Source organism: Humulus lupulus, chromosome 4, assembly GCF_963169125.1.
Source record: "Humulus lupulus chromosome 4, drHumLupu1.1, whole genome shotgun sequence".
In the NCBI taxonomy this organism is placed as follows: domain Eukaryota; kingdom Viridiplantae; phylum Streptophyta; class Magnoliopsida; order Rosales; family Cannabaceae; genus Humulus; species Humulus lupulus.
In genome coordinates this window covers 231,860,304-231,876,646 of record NC_084796.1, presented here as the reverse complement: position 1 = coordinate 231,876,646, position 16,343 = coordinate 231,860,304, and the positions used below count along the sequence as shown (strand labels likewise).

The window sequence follows — 16,343 nt, the reverse complement described above, 5'->3', positions numbered from 1 at the left end:
AAGGTTTTGGCGAGCATTGCAAAAAGCTTTAGGAACTAAGCTTAACTTGAGCATCGTTCACCATCCTCAGACAGATGGACAGTCTGAGAGGAGCATCCAAACTTTGGAGGACATGCTTCGTTCTTATATTTTGGATTTTGGAGGTAGCCGGGGAAAGCACTTGTCATTGGTGGAATTCACTTATAATAACAGCTACCAGACTAGTATAGGCATGGCTCTTTATGAGGCCTTATATGGGAGACCATGCAAATCACCCTTGTGTTGGTCAGAACCAGATGAGCATGTCACTATTGGACCTCAAATTATCGCTGGTACCATTGAGAAGATCAAGGACATCAAAGAGAGACTTAAGGTTGTTCAAAGTCATCAGAAAAGTCATGCTGATTTCCACCGACGAGAAGTTGAGTTTGAGGTTGGTGACTATGTCTTCTTGAAAGTTACTCATATGCGTGGTGTGACGAGATTTGGAGTTAAGGGTAAGCTAGCCCTGAGGTATATTGGATCTTTCGAGGTCATCGGGAGGGTTGGGGATGTCGTTTATCAATTGAACTTACCAGCGCAGTTAGGGCATGTTCACAATGTGTTCCATGTGTCGATGGTGAGGAAGTATACTCCATACCCATCACACATCATTGAGTATGAGGATGTCCCTCTTCAAAAGGACATGACATATGAAGAACAACTTATCATAATCCTGGCAAGAGAGTAAAAGGTGCTAAGGAACAGAGAGATTCCAGTAGTCAAGGTTTTATGACAGAACCATAGAGAAGACGAGGCTACTTGGGAGTTAGAGTCGGAAATGTATGAGAAGTAACCTCATTATTTAATTTTTAGCTTGAGGTTGTACTTTGAAAATTTCAGGATGAAATTTCTTTAAGGAAGGAAGAATGTAAAGACTCATATTTTTTTAAAATAACAAAATATTTTTTATACAGGCGGGACCCACCTAAGTCTAAAAGATTCAAAGGACTCTATCTTTCCCCCCTCATTCTCTCTCCCTGACTTCCCTTCTTCTTCTTTCTTTTTCTTTTCTTTTTCGTTTTCTCTCCAAACCAGCCACGACCACAACCCAGTTAGACCAGAGCTAGAGCTCCATTTTCTACACGCACAAGAGCTATAGCTTCCCTGACCGACGATGACAACAACCCCAAATTTTGGTGACCATTGGAGCAAGGACGTGCCCGTATGATCACTCCGAGGTTTCGCCATTGAAACTTTGAGATGACTTTCTGGTGAACTCCGACTATCTTTCAGCGAGTGGGTGGCACTTTTGGAATCAACGTCGCAAGAGAAACATCCCCACTAAGTCATTCTGATCAACTCGCCATTTTACTCCAGCGAGATTTTGGGTATCTACGCCCCTTTGGAAACATTTTCTAGCGACACCGGGGGTCATTTGGGAAAGTGGGTTGTACTTTCGTGATGTACTCATCGAGATGATCATTTTGATATATAGTAAGTCAATTTCCGTCACCGTTTCTGGAGCACTGCCACCTGCCACCACGAACCACCACTGTGCGCGATTGAGGTGATATTTTTTTACTGTTTTTAAATGGTATCATGCTATATGTCATTGGACTCGGTTTGAAAAGTACCTTACAATGATGATAATTATTTGTTCAATTGAGGATTGTAGGACAAAGTGACTTTGAAGTGGGCTAAACTACTTGGAACCTAGGAATAGGGGGCTTAGGAGCGTCTCTTTGGATAGAGGATAACGATCCTAAAGAGGTAGGGACTCAACTTGATTATTGTACTTATTTTACTTGTATTGAATTGCACTAAACATATTTCAATTATGATATTTGTAAAACGCTTAAAAAATGGAAAACTCAACCTGCATGTTTTTTCTAGACTATTCTAAGGGCAATGTGTGCCAATTATATTTTTATACATATACGGATGCAAGTTATGATTGTTGGGTTTTATTAAAATGCAGTTGTTATGCTACCCCATTTTCGAAAATAAAAGGGAATATGTTTATTGCTTTTCATGTTTGTCTGCATTTGGTTATACTCATAAGAACCATAGTGATCATGATTTGTGCATGTTGTTGTTTCACAACCTAGTCTCTGTGTCATCATAGGTAGATCAGATGTCCACTCACTTGTAGGTGTAAAGACCTAGCATATGTATAGGAAGTGTTTTGAACCCCCCCTCTTGTGGTGTTTATTGGGTTCGGCTACCCGGTTTAGGATGTCAGTTTTTCTATGGTTGGTAACGAGAACTGGGGATCTAGTGGACAGTGTGATGTGCACGTTTAGCTATGCCCTTATGATTATTTGTGCTCTCTCTCTCTCTCTTTGTTTTATACATGATGGTGTATGTTTTATTTTCAAAGCTAACCATGCAGGGGTTTTATTAAACTTTGGTCATATGATATTAGTTGCTTTCTTACTGGACTTTATAAGCTCACCGCTATATCTCTCCCATTCTAGGAACCCAATGATGCATGTGTGGATAAGGTGAATTATTGGTGGAGCCAATGTATTTTAGGCTAGTTCTATTTATTGCCATAGTCCTATCTTTTGAACATTGTTTATGTATTTGATTTGGAAACTTATGGTCTATATCTCTAATTTTGCTCTGTAATAGTTAGGAATGAGGAATGATGGATGCTTAGTATTATTTTGGTGTTTTATGACTTATTAAATTTAATTGTTTGGTGACTACATAACTGTGGGGATATTATTGTTCTATGTATAATGATAGATGATCATGCTTTTATCACTAATATTTTTATATATAATTATAGGAGTTATTCCATTATTTTGACTTATAATTATGGTACTATTTAATATATATTAAAAGATTATTTATAAGGACCATTTTTCAACAATGGTCAAAGTTTGACATTTGACCACCCAAGTTATGGATGTTACGAATCTGCCACAGCCTAAGGCTCGGATTGTGACAAGCATGCATGCATATAACAAAAATAACGCAATTAAAAAGAAATTTTTTTTTTTTTGAATAATTGATATATTTCCTCCTATAATACTTTGGTTAAATCAATGCATATATAACTTATTAAAAATAACAAGATAGGGGCACTTAATTTATTAGTACACTCTTTAAGAACATCTCTAACCACACTAGCTAAATCTATTTTTTTTTTAGCTAAAATAGCTAAAAAGTAACTTATTTTGTATTTTCTATCACTCCAAAAAAATTAGTTATATTTTAGCCATTTTAACTTTTACCTTTTTAACTCTCCAATATCAGCTAAACTTTATTTTATTATTATTTTATCATCATTATTACTATTCGATTATTATTTTAATAAAATGTATATTTATAGAACCAAGTATGTTTTAAAAAAAGTATGAAATTATTCAATAGCTAGCTATAATAAAAAGTGTGATTGGAGGTGTTAAGTTAAAAGTAGCTACTTTAACTATTTTAACTAAAATATTACTAAAAAGTAGAGACCATGGTTGGAGTTGCTCTAACAAACTTATTAGTGATATTAATTGAGCCACAGTGAAATGAATCGTGCAGATTAGGCCTAGCTCCATTGGCATATTCATTTTGCATGAGTGTGAAACAAAGAAGTTATACAACCCGACAAGAAATGAACAACAAAATATTGGCAAAGGTCATAATCTATACTATAGCATAGAATTAAGGCATAAATTATCACCTAAGAAAGAAAAGAAAAGATATGTCTCAAGAAGCATAGAACTCATCTAAAAATGCTACAGCAACGTGAAAATCTTGTTTAAGAGCGGGAAAAGCTTATGACATAAGAGTTTAAGGATGAACAGATTTGGTTATGAATTTTGTGTCCACAAAAGAAGATTGGCTCAGCTGTCAAATCCATTGTCACTCGCACCGACAGAGATTTTATGATATGTAAGCTCTTATACATATCGGTATTAAACAAAAAATGAAGATGAAATAGAACCTTAATTCAAAATATGTTTCTCCTTGTTAAAAAAAAATAAATAAATTCAAATCCCAGTCCTCAAATTTAAACAAAAAAGCAATGATGTTGTGCATTTATTATGTCTTTTGGATATTATAAGTTGAGTTCAAGCAATATTATTTTTCTTACTTGTTTGTAATAATCATTTAATATTATTAATCTACTATAGAGGTTTTATTATATATAAGCTCTTATACATACCAGCACTAAACAAAAAATGGAGATAAAATAGAATCTTAATTCAAAAATATATTGCTCCTTTTAGAAAGAAAAAAAACAACAATTTCAAATCCCCCTCCTCAAAATCAAATAAAAAAACAATGATGTCCATACGTTTATTATGTCTACTGGCATTTTTTTTTTTTTGAGAAGATTATGTCTATTGGTATTATTAGTTGAGTGCAAGCAATATTATTTTTCTCACTTGTTTGTAATAATGATTTAATATTATTAAAATGTGAGATATTTCACGGGTCAATAATACGATAGAATAAAATAGTGCAAAAAATAGTGTATTCAGCAATCTTGTTTAGATTTTAGTGCTTGCTTCAAGCAGCATGCAAACATTCACCACTTAGAGTCTTAGACCATACCTAAAAACACTAATTCTCATTAATGGTTAAAATCCTTACAAATTCAATTAGTATAGATCTTGTTATGTTTTTTTATCCTCTTTCTCCGGGTGTATTTGGTAGGAAAGAGAGATGTAGAAAGTAGGTGATAGTTTGGTACAACTGATTTTTTTGAGAAAAAATAAGGTAACATATATATGAGAGGTTTTACAAGAGTACTCTCCACTCAAGTGGTAGAGTGTTATTCTACCATTAAATTTTTTTTTCTTTTAATTTCTCCTTTTTATTTATTGAAGAATAAAAATAATAATAATAATTTTGGTATCTTTTCCCTTAATATTAATGCACAATAATGTTTTAAGAAGCAAATCAATAGAGTATTGATATTAGGCACCTTAAGGTGTCCAAGACTAGATGAGATGATTTCTCACAATTGGTTATCAATACTTCATATTTATTATTAAACTAAATTGTACATGTCCTGATATTAAATTGCACCAATAACAGTATGACAACTTCATATGGTGTTGGGCACCAATAGTACCCGTTAGCATTTCTCAAATCAATATAATAATAAAAATAAATTGTTATTAATGATCAATATTAATATTTATTGAAATATCAGCAATGACAATATATTATAATTTAAAATATATTTTTATTTTGGTCATAAACATAATCTAGTGGTATTTCACCTCTCCTCACAACGAGGAGATCCTGAGGTCAAATTCTTTGTTTCCCATCAGGCAAGAGCACAAGCTAGTTTGTTTCTCAAGGAAAACACCATAAAGAGAACTGAAGAACATCATACAAGGCAAACAACTCCACACAAAAAACCAGCAAATGACCAATCGACCCAAGATCTCAGTCTCACTGCCTTCACAAAGATTAAAAAGAAAGAAAGAAAGTTAGAGCAAAGAGAAACAATAATTGTCAAGTAGTTCATCAACATGCACTATTCCAATGCTAGCAAACAAGTTCGGCCTCAATCTCCTAAAGATAGCAGGCCTGAAAGCTCCTAGTCTTAACAACACGAATCTGGGCTCACCATTCGGTACAATAATAGCACCTAAACCTTTCAATGTGATGTATGAACCATTATTGTTCTGCTAAATTTGACACATTCTTTAACATGTCTCAAATTTGTTACAGATTTACTATACCATTAGATGTAAATAAAATATAAAAATATAGCATTGCAATGCTTATTTTACACTCTATTGACAATAGTGTGAAGGTATAATACAATAACAAGTCAATGCAGACTTTCATAAGCACCCAACTAGAACAATCTCAAAAATCATATAGGAAAAAAAAGGGTAAATCAATAACTCAAGACATGCCCTTATATAACTAAATATTTGGAAAATTTTCATAAAAAGTTGTAAAATTAAAATGTTTAGATTTGTTTTATATGTTTTCTTTGATATATAAAATGCTATCTTTAAATAATATATTTTTAAATTAAAAAATATTATAAGTTAGCAATTAGTTGAGGGAATTGATGAGAGAAGAAACCCATTCCCTCCTTGTTTCAATTGTTAGTTAGATAAAATTATTTTATGTTAGTTAGTTGTTGTTCTTAGTTCAGCTCATTTTGTATAATGAATTGTAGCTGAATCTTGATTCTTGTATGTCCTTCTCTTTCATAAATAAAGACTCAGTCTCAATATTTATTATTTCTTTCAAATTCTTTTGTGTTAATTTTGTCTAACACTCTTTTCCTTCCATTCTCTTATCAGCCTACTCTTTCCTCTCAGTTTCTCTCTCTCGACCGTAAATAGTAGAACCATCGTCGAGTCACTGAAACCATGAGTAAGATCATGAAATCTCAAGGCTCAAATCAATCTCTTCACTGCGTGTGAAGCTTGACAACTTTGGTCAAGTTTGTTATTGTTGTTCCCATCGACGACCGAGACTTCAACAAAAAAAATAATAATTAAACACCAGTTGAGTTGCCACAAAAGAAAAATAAAAATTGAGCTTCTAATGTAAAGAATATAAAAACTTAGCCATTAATTAAGTTCAACGTTGCTAGAATCACTATAGGAGTTTCATCAGAGTTATTGTTAGTTACAATGAGGGAGACAGAACTAAAACCTAGAAGGGACTAAAAAAATTATAAAAATGATATTTATATATACAAAATATATATATATCTATAATTTTTTTTATTAATTTTAGAGGGCCAATATATATTCTTACGTATATTTATATTAATTTTTTTTAAATGTACAATAAAAAGTTAGGAGAGGGGGAGGCATGCCCCCAGTCCCCTTCTAGCTCCGTCATTAATTGGCTAGTTATTATGTTTTGAGAGTTCTTAATATTTTAAAATTTAAAGCATTGTTGACAAATTTTATGAGAGAAAAGAGTTTAGAAAAGAAATTGAGACAAATACTTTTTTAAAATATTATAAGAGACATTTTTTAAATATTATATCTTTGAATAAATAAATTTATAATTACTCTAAATTATAAATTTATGCTACATTTAAATTTTATTTTTTATAAAAAATTCTCAATTTTTTGTTTGAATCCAAATATGTAAAAGTAATTTTTTATGCATCTAAAAATTCAAGATAGAAATAAATACAGGCTACATAATAACTCTAGTTTCTCACCTACAAAATTTTTAACAAAGTGTGATATGACAAAAATGACATTGATCCGTTGAAGGCCAAGGTGCACAAATCACCATTATACTAATAAAAAAATAAAAGCTATAGTATTATAAAGAAATAAAATAAAATCCCAAAAATTTGGCTAAAAGCCCCCTGTATCGTTGTTTGATCTACCACCAGAGAAGGAAATCCTGGCAGCCACCCTTTCCATCCAGTAGAGATCATAGGTTATACATTGAAATTACTCAAATAATAGTTAAAGAAAATTAAATATTGTAATCTCTAATGAATCACACTACTATAAAAATAGACTTTAACTTTGATTTTTATATATAAAATTATTAGGAAATATATAAAAAGCGAAGTTAAAGCTTGTAACGAACTTTTAACTTTGTTTTTTGGTTTGGCAGTTATAGGAACTAAGTTATTACTTCAGTTTTATGGAAGATAAGTAGAACGGAACTTCCCTTTAACTTCGGTAATCTTTTTGAAAAAAACCAGAAGTTAAAAGGTACCATCTAACATCGGTCTTTTTAAAAAAACCGAAGGTTTTTAAAACCATTTTCTACCTGCACGTCTCCTCATTCTGAAACGCTTAACAGACCTGAAATCTCCCATTACCATTGTGAGAGAGAAAAGGGTTTCACTTATTTTTCATCATTTTTCTTGTTTTTTTCCATTATTTTTGCTAAAGAAAACTCATCTAAATCATAAAAAAAAACTGGTTATATTTAGTTTTAAGAGGAAAACGTTGTTCATTTTATAATGGGTATGTGTGGTGGTCGAAAATACCAGTTGTTTTGGGTTTTTGAATGGATTTTTAACATCCATACACGTTTTTGAGCTTTGAAATAGATATGGATCATTAAATATTTGTTCGTATGATTTTTTATATTTTTTTTGTTTATTATTTCGGATTTATTATATTTTTTAAAATATATTGATAATGTATATGATTTTAAGGTTGATAATATTGATTTGGAATTGCATTTGACTATTTAAAAAGGTATGAATCTTCCAAATATGTGTGTATGATAATTTTCTTTATTAATCCGAATTTAATATTAGTATATTAATAAATTTATAATTTGTTGTTATTTTATAAAATATTATTATTTATAATATTTATTTGGTGTATTAATCAAGTTAATATTTTGTTGTTGAAAAAAAATTATATGTTGTTGTTATAAAAAAAATCAAGTTAATATTTTGTTCAAAGAGTCATTTGTATAAATATGTTTTAATATTTAGTTTGTATTGAATATTAAATATATTTGGTACTAGTTATGTATAAACTCAATAATTTTAATACTTTATTTTTGTTTAAACTTTTTACGACGATTATTGTTTTGACAGTATTTGTGTTTTGAATTGGCGGTTACTAACTTGAAGATTAATTTGAAGGTGAGTAAGTATTTTTGTTTTATTTATTACTATTTCACATATTTATAGATTTATAGTTAAATCATATTGAATTTAGTGGAAATTAAGTTTGAAAATTAGTGAAGTATGTTCTGGAAAATTTGTGTGTTACGGTGGTATAGGGATGGAATTATGCATGTTGGTTGTTGTGTTTCTTTGTATTGAATTAATAGGTACTTATGAAATTGAGATATGTTATAGAAACAGAGAAAACTCTACCCAATTTTTTTAGGATTTATTAATTGAATATGTTTTTAATTATGTAATATTTATTTATAGAATTATAATTTAAAAATTTTAGGTTTGGCGATAAGTTTTGAATCAAGAATTTGTGTGTGTTGCGGTGATAACCATAAGTCATTCGTTTGAAGTAACATTATCATGTCTCTTGACTGGATAAGGTTACTTTGAACTATGGGGCTTATGGATACCGTCAAAATTCAAGGCAAGCATTAAAGATGGAAAATGGATTAACATAAGTTCTATTGTAATTAGATACTAAACTTTACTTTTTGGTATGAGGTATCCCTTCAATTTCTGATAAACTTGACATGATTATGCTTATTTATTCTGTGAATTGTTGCAAATTTTAATTGTAAATTGAATGTCAACAGGTTTCGGTAGTCATATTAATAGGAGAAATTCTACTAAATTTTTTTTAAAATATTTAATACTTAAGATATTTTAATATTTTCAATAATTACTTAGGTGATGAACTTCACATGTTTAGTTGTATGAACACTTTAAATGTTTATGTGGTACTTAGCTTTTATTTCTATATGAATGTGTATATATATATACATTAAGTCTATATAATTTATTAATTTTATATTATTTTAAGTTTATTGGAATGCTCAAATATATTTATTAATATTAAAATAATTACAAATTAGAATTAAAAAAATAATTATTAAAATAGTTTATAAAAAAACCAAAATAATAATAATAATAAAATATATATTTTTTTTTTAAGGAAAAAATACATTTAACTTTGGTTATTATGTAATAACCGAAGTTAAAGGTCAATTTTTAAATACTTTTAATTTCGCTCGGATTAGCTTCTGTTAATATTTCCACGAGATCCCAAGAATAACAAGTAAGAAAAATCGAAGTTAAAGTCTATTTTTGTAGTGGTGTTGTTATGCCAATATTTAATAACCACTATTTATCTGACAAAAAAATAAATAAATAACCACTAGTTGATATTTGAATTACTGTATATGTATACAAAGTCTAAAAGTTCACATTCGCTTGCATAACTATGCTTTCTTGTCGAAGTGAATATGCAATTAGAAGGAGGGGGACAACATTAATATCTACCAAATCTAATTTTATTTCGTTTTAAGTACAACCATTGACTTGGTGTCACATATGAGATTGCTTGTCCATGTGAGTGGAATTCTCATAAATTAAATTAAAATACCAAAGAGTACACCTATCTTGACTTCCAAATAATTGAGCCAATTTGCACGACAGATGCAAAAGTCTTTTGCTATGTCTCTTGGTACTAGTCTAATACTCATTCTACACTCGACACGACACTATTTAGTATATTATTAAGATATTACTCATACCATGAATAAATTGTCTCAATTTGATTATGGATAAGTGCATGTTAAGCTACCTATGTCAAACTCTTGACCATGTTATTTTGCTACATTGCAGCTCCCCTTTGACTCTTCATGCTTTGGTGCCCATCTAGTTACCTTGGTCCTAATAATCACATCTTTTGGAGCTCAAGCAATTTATTGTAGCATACGTTTTTATACAGAAGTTGAGTATCTTTCTGTTGCTTAACGTAGGTAGATCATATGCTCTCTTTTTATTGAATTCAGAATTTTTATTCCTCAACCATATGATCTACCGTGATAATGTTGGTGTCACAAACTTGTGCTCTAATACTATTTTCCATGCTCGCATAAATATATGCTGCATTAGATTATTATTTTATTTATGAACAATTCAAAATGACACCTTCAAGTGGCATATGTCTCATCTGTCGATTAGATAGTTGATGCTCTCACTCTCTTATGCGTCAACAATTTTGATATCTCAAAATTAAGATTAGATTGTATCGTCTAATTTGTAGGGGCATAATAAAGATTTGTTCCTAGATTGATGTTTAATTTATTTGTATTAATTTTTAAGAAATTTTTATTTATATACATGTAGCAGTTATTAATTTGAATGATTATTCGTTTAGAATTAAAATTTCTAATTTTATTGTGACCTTTACATCAATATTCAATTAAAAAAAAAAGTTATGACTGTTATAGTTATAATGCAGAATCATTAGCTTACCCAAAGTATTATATCGGCATTAATTCTTGATTGTATTCAAGTAGTTACCGAATATCTTAGGGCTTATGTATCTGTATAAATAGAGGTATTTCCCCTATTGAAATAACATAGAAGAGTTTAACTCTCTCTTTTCATCTCTCTATTTCTTTGTTAAATTATTTTCTTTATATTTTACATTTCAATATTCTTAATAGTTTTATAACACGTTATCAGCACGATTTTTCAACTATAATTATTTGTATGTTCAAAATTTTATCATGGGTCTTTAGCAATAATCATTCGTTGGAATTTAAAATTGATGATTCAGTCTTCAACCATTATCCCGTGTTGATATCAAAATTCATTATCAAGTCTCTAGTCATCATAGTTCATTGAGGTAAAAAAAAATTGTTGCGAATGTATGTTTATATAATTATCATATTTTATATTTTAATAATAAAACTTGTATATATGAGTTGCTATTTCACCATTGTGATTTTTGATGTCTTGTTACCATATATATGATTATATTGTGATTTATAATGTTTACATTAGAAATTGTAGAGTCCAATATATATGACATATTGAGAAGAAAAAAATATATATTTATTATAGATCCTTGATGAGATATTGCATATATCGTGAAGATTATACAAAGTAAAAATAATATTATTCATTATAATTATTTATTAAGATATATATTTGTGTTCTTTAACAATATTGAAAAAAATATATAATTGCTAAAGATTTGTGAATTTTAAGCCAAATTCCCCGAAGTGAATATTTTATATTTGTCAATCATATGAAATTTATGAACGCAATTAAAGAACATTGAAATGTATTATAATTGATACAATTGGAAACTGATTTTAAAAGTCCCAATTATTTTTAGAATATTTCATTAAAACATTAAAATATGAAATGATGAGAATATAATTGAAGAAAAAGGAAAATTGATTAAGTGAAAATACATTTGATTATCGAATTAAATATATGTTAGTTGTACAATGAAGTTAACATATATTTCAATTTCGTTGTAAATTTAAAATATTTAAATATCATTCCCAGAAGAAAATGCTAGAAAATGAACATTTATTTTAAAGAGTATTAATATTCCATATATTAGTTATATTATCATATATGTAACTTTTCTTGCCAGAAGCAAGTAATGTCTTTTAAATATTATTTCCTGAAGTGAATGATACTTAAACAATTATTGGTGATAAGAAAAATATATAGTCACTACTATTTTTACACATTTCCAGAAGTGAATGTCTAAATTATTAGTATTATAGTGAATTACATTCCTCAAAGTGCTATAAAGTCACAAATATTATTTGAAAAGGTTCTTGATGAAACATTATTAACACAATATATTGCTAGCTAAAATTAAACATATTTTATGTACCAGTTGTATCTATATAATTGTGAATGTGGAAAAAAAAATGACTTATAATATGTACTGGTTGTACATTTAATTATATAATATATCAAGTCATAAAAATAAGGAATGATTTATACCATTATTAAATTTGACCACTTGTTGGAAAGAAATGAGAAAGAAATATCTTTAGGGCTTATATTTTTAAAAATAAGTGATATATTCATATTATGATTATACCTATTTAGCTACAACAAACATTATTATTATCATTGTGTATTAACTTGATTGAATGATAAAGTTGTTTATATTTGAAAAATAATTGTGCTTTTAAGCAAGCACACCATTTGATAGAGAAAATTGTTAAATATAATGTTATTGAACATAATATATTACAAAAATCAAATGGAGAAATCTGATTTTTGAAGAATCTATGCTATTATATATTTTGATGGATAAAATTATTTCATTCTCTCTTATATAAACAAAAATGAAACTTTTATAGCGGTTATGTATATGTTGAAAACTTTAGTGAAATACAAAGTATAGTGAACCTAAAATTCATTAATTGAATGATCAATCAGATCCAATGAAATGTATAAATTTCTCTAAATTTAGATGAAGAACTAGAAGATTCTTTTTATTATTAATTCTTATATGGTGCTCAAGAAAATATGTATATATATTTTGCATATAGGAAGTGATTAAATTTGAATATCTTGCATTTTTTAAAGAAAATATATATATATATATATATATTTCAACTAGTTTTCAAATGTTATATTTATAAATATTTTAACTTGTCTAGATTTATTGTTAAATTTTTACTTCATATATATCATTTATAAAAGTGTCACTCATTAGAATGTTAGTACATTCATTTCTCAAATTTTTCATAATTATTTATATGTTAAAATTTTTATATCTTTTGAAAATTATTTTGCGTATGTAAATTATTTTGATAATGAGTGTTTAATTATATTATATTTGCATTCTTGAATCATTATTGGATTTTTATTACATAATTTTTTATCGATGTGATAAGATCGTATGATCATGAACTTACAAGAATTATAAGCTTGTATATTTTCAACTATACATATGTTTATGACTCATCCTTGAAAATGAAATAAGTTCATAATCGCGATTTATTGAACCAGAAGTTCAATAACTCAATAATATATATATATGACTTTGAGCAAATATTGATTTATTATGATATATTGAAATCCCTACAGGTTGTATTAATTTTTAAAAATATTCTCTCGATCAGGGGGAGAGAAATGCAGTTGGATCGATGGATTGATAAATATTTTGACAAATGATCATTGCACAAAATAAGAACTAGAAGTTCAAAATAATAAAATCATACATATATGTATGCCAACTGCAAATCAATATTATTTAAATTGAGTCAAAATAAGTCTAATAGCACTTGAAGCGTAAGTGAACAAAGTAGAAATTATGAAAACAAATGTTCATTTGGTTCATCCTGAAGATGTTGTAAGTAAGATGCACTCATGAAGACACCTTAATGTTATAAAGTATTGATAATTTGAACATTAAATAAAAATGGTGCTCCTAAAGAGACTTCTTAAAGAAGTTATAAACATAACAAAGTTGATAATAATTAAAGCTCTTGAAGTGGTTATATAGGTAACTATAAATAATATACATGTTTGACAAGTATATTGAAAATAATTAGATCTCTGTAAGTTATGTTAATATGGACGGAAATTATCATATTATGAATTATTGTCGACAATAAAAAATGTTTGCATATGCAATAAACTAATATGAGATAGCAAGGATCATGATATTAAACGGATCGAGAATTATCGATGTATATATAATTTTGGCCAAAATTATATGACGCAATCCAAGCAGTATAAATTTACTCACATAAAGTGATGTAAAACATATAGGGGTACAGATAAATATTTGTACAAGAAAAGGTAATTCAAATGATAATTTTGTATATTTGTACACAAATGAATTATTGTAAAAAATTTGCATAGACAAGAGAATGATTAAATAAAGGCATATACATATTGTTATGAGAAAATATAATCAAGATTTGATTATAGCCTGGAGTATATATGTTTTATGAGAATTGATATGTGTCATATAAACGTTGCAACACAAATTATTTATTTGAAGCTCCTAGTAATATGAGAATTTAAAATATGTCTTACCGAAAAAATTCTAGAAGAATTTAATATGTCTTAAGAGATATAAATTCAAAGTCGCACGCATTATAAGATCTTTGTCTGGATTAAAGACATGTAGGTGAATAATTATTTGAAATTACAAGTATGATTGTCTATGCAATGTGAATTCGTAAATAATACGTTGTAAAAGGCTATTGAAGAGCTTTTAATTATTTTATAAACTATTGAATAATGATTTCTTTTTTCATCTTGTAGATTGGAAATTATTAAATATATTCTTTGTTTATAGATTAAATTATGAGTAGAGAAGTCCCGAAGAACTTCATATGCATAAAGAATCATAGTGTATATGATCATATTATGTAGAAATTAAAGAACATGTAATGAGAATGCAACGAATATATGGTCCCGAAGTACCATCTTTATTGCAAATGAAAATTGATATTATCGAAGATATTCATTCATGTGATTATATTTAAATTTCAAATTTTGGATTGAACATAGTCATAGATAATGAATATCCACAAATATGATGCATATTATAACATTGTTGATATGATATGATAATGAACAAAGTTATATACATGATAGATTTAGTATATTGGATAAATATTCATATTCCATTCTACACATATATGCTCTAGAAGAGTTATAGTAAATTTGTGATCATAGAAAATTTATGGTGATTTATATTACAATGAAAATTATATGAGATATTTGATCACGAAAGTTACCATGGATATATGCAGGAGAGATATATACGTGTTGCACTCTTTTTCCCTTAGTTCAGGTTTTGTCCCACTAGGTTTTCTTGACAAGGTTTTTAACGAGGCAACTTTAAATCATGTTGAGATACTTGCAATTCATGAGCCAAGGGAAAAATGTGTGATTGAGATCAACAAAACATCATATTTGAGGAACATGTTGATTATCATCCAATAAAGAAATATCAACAATTATCTATAAAGATAATGACGCATGTATCGCTCAACTAAAAGGATAATACCTTAAAGTAGATATATTTAAATACATTTCACCGCATTTCTTCTTCACACTTGATCTTCAAAAGAGTGGTGATTTGATGTTCATCAAATTCGATCAAGCGACAATCTTGCAGACTTATTTACAAAGTCATTACCAACATCAATGTTCAAGAAGATGGTACATAAGAATGGAATGCATCGATTAAAGGATCTTCAAGAGCGTCGAAATGAGGGGGAGTAAGTATACACTGCACTCTCTTTCCCTTAGCCCAGTTTTTGTCCTACTGTGTTTTTCTGGCAAGGTTTTTAATGAAGCAGTTTTCATGGACATCCAAGAGGGGTGTTATAAATATTATATATATGGATGTCCATAACAATGAAGTATCACTAGGTTACCCAAAGTATTATATCAGCATTAATTATTGATTGTATTCAGAGTAGTTACCTGATATCCTTAGGGCTTATGTACCTGTATAAATAGAGATCATTCCCCTATTAAAATAACATACAAGAGTTTAACTCTCTCTTTTCATCTCTCTATTTTTCTGTCAATTTCTTTTCTTTATATTTTACCTTTCAATATTCTTAATAGTTTTATAACAATGACGTAATTCTTTCATTTCTTTTTTTTAGGGGACCATTTCTTTCCTTTATGAAAATGACTTAGGCCAACTCTAATGCAACTGGAATACAACATATATATGTCGTGATTTCCTCAAAATGCCTCCAACCCAACATCAATTTATACATCATTTAGTCGTGTATGAACAGTGTCACAACTTATATATTGTGTACAATTCAGACGGCAAAAAACCACTTTTTTTTAATATATATATCATATCTCTTTTTTAAAAAATATATATATTTATATCCTACATATATATAAACATATGAGTATTATTTGGGTCTATATTTTATGTTGGGTTTTTTAAATTATAAATACACATGTAATTTAATTTTCTAAACAAAATTTCAAATATTTC

General features: G+C 28.4%; 1 protein-coding gene across 1 annotated transcript; it reads left to right on the top strand.

Moving 5' to 3' along the window:
- The first annotated feature begins 211 nt into the window (after nt 1-211).
- LOC133832986 (uncharacterized) lies at nt 212-709 on the top strand. The gene has a single exon (XM_062263254.1). The coding sequence runs from the start codon at nt 212-214 to the stop codon at nt 707-709; it is 498 nt and encodes a 165-aa protein (XP_062119238.1).
- Nucleotides 710-16,343: the final 15,634 nt, after the last annotated feature.

Bases quoted from the DNA above. Each gene is read 5' to 3' on its own strand.
- LOC133832986 (XM_062263254.1), top strand. From the start codon at position 212: ATGGCTCTTTATGAGGCCTTATATGGGAGACCATGCAAATCACCCTTG.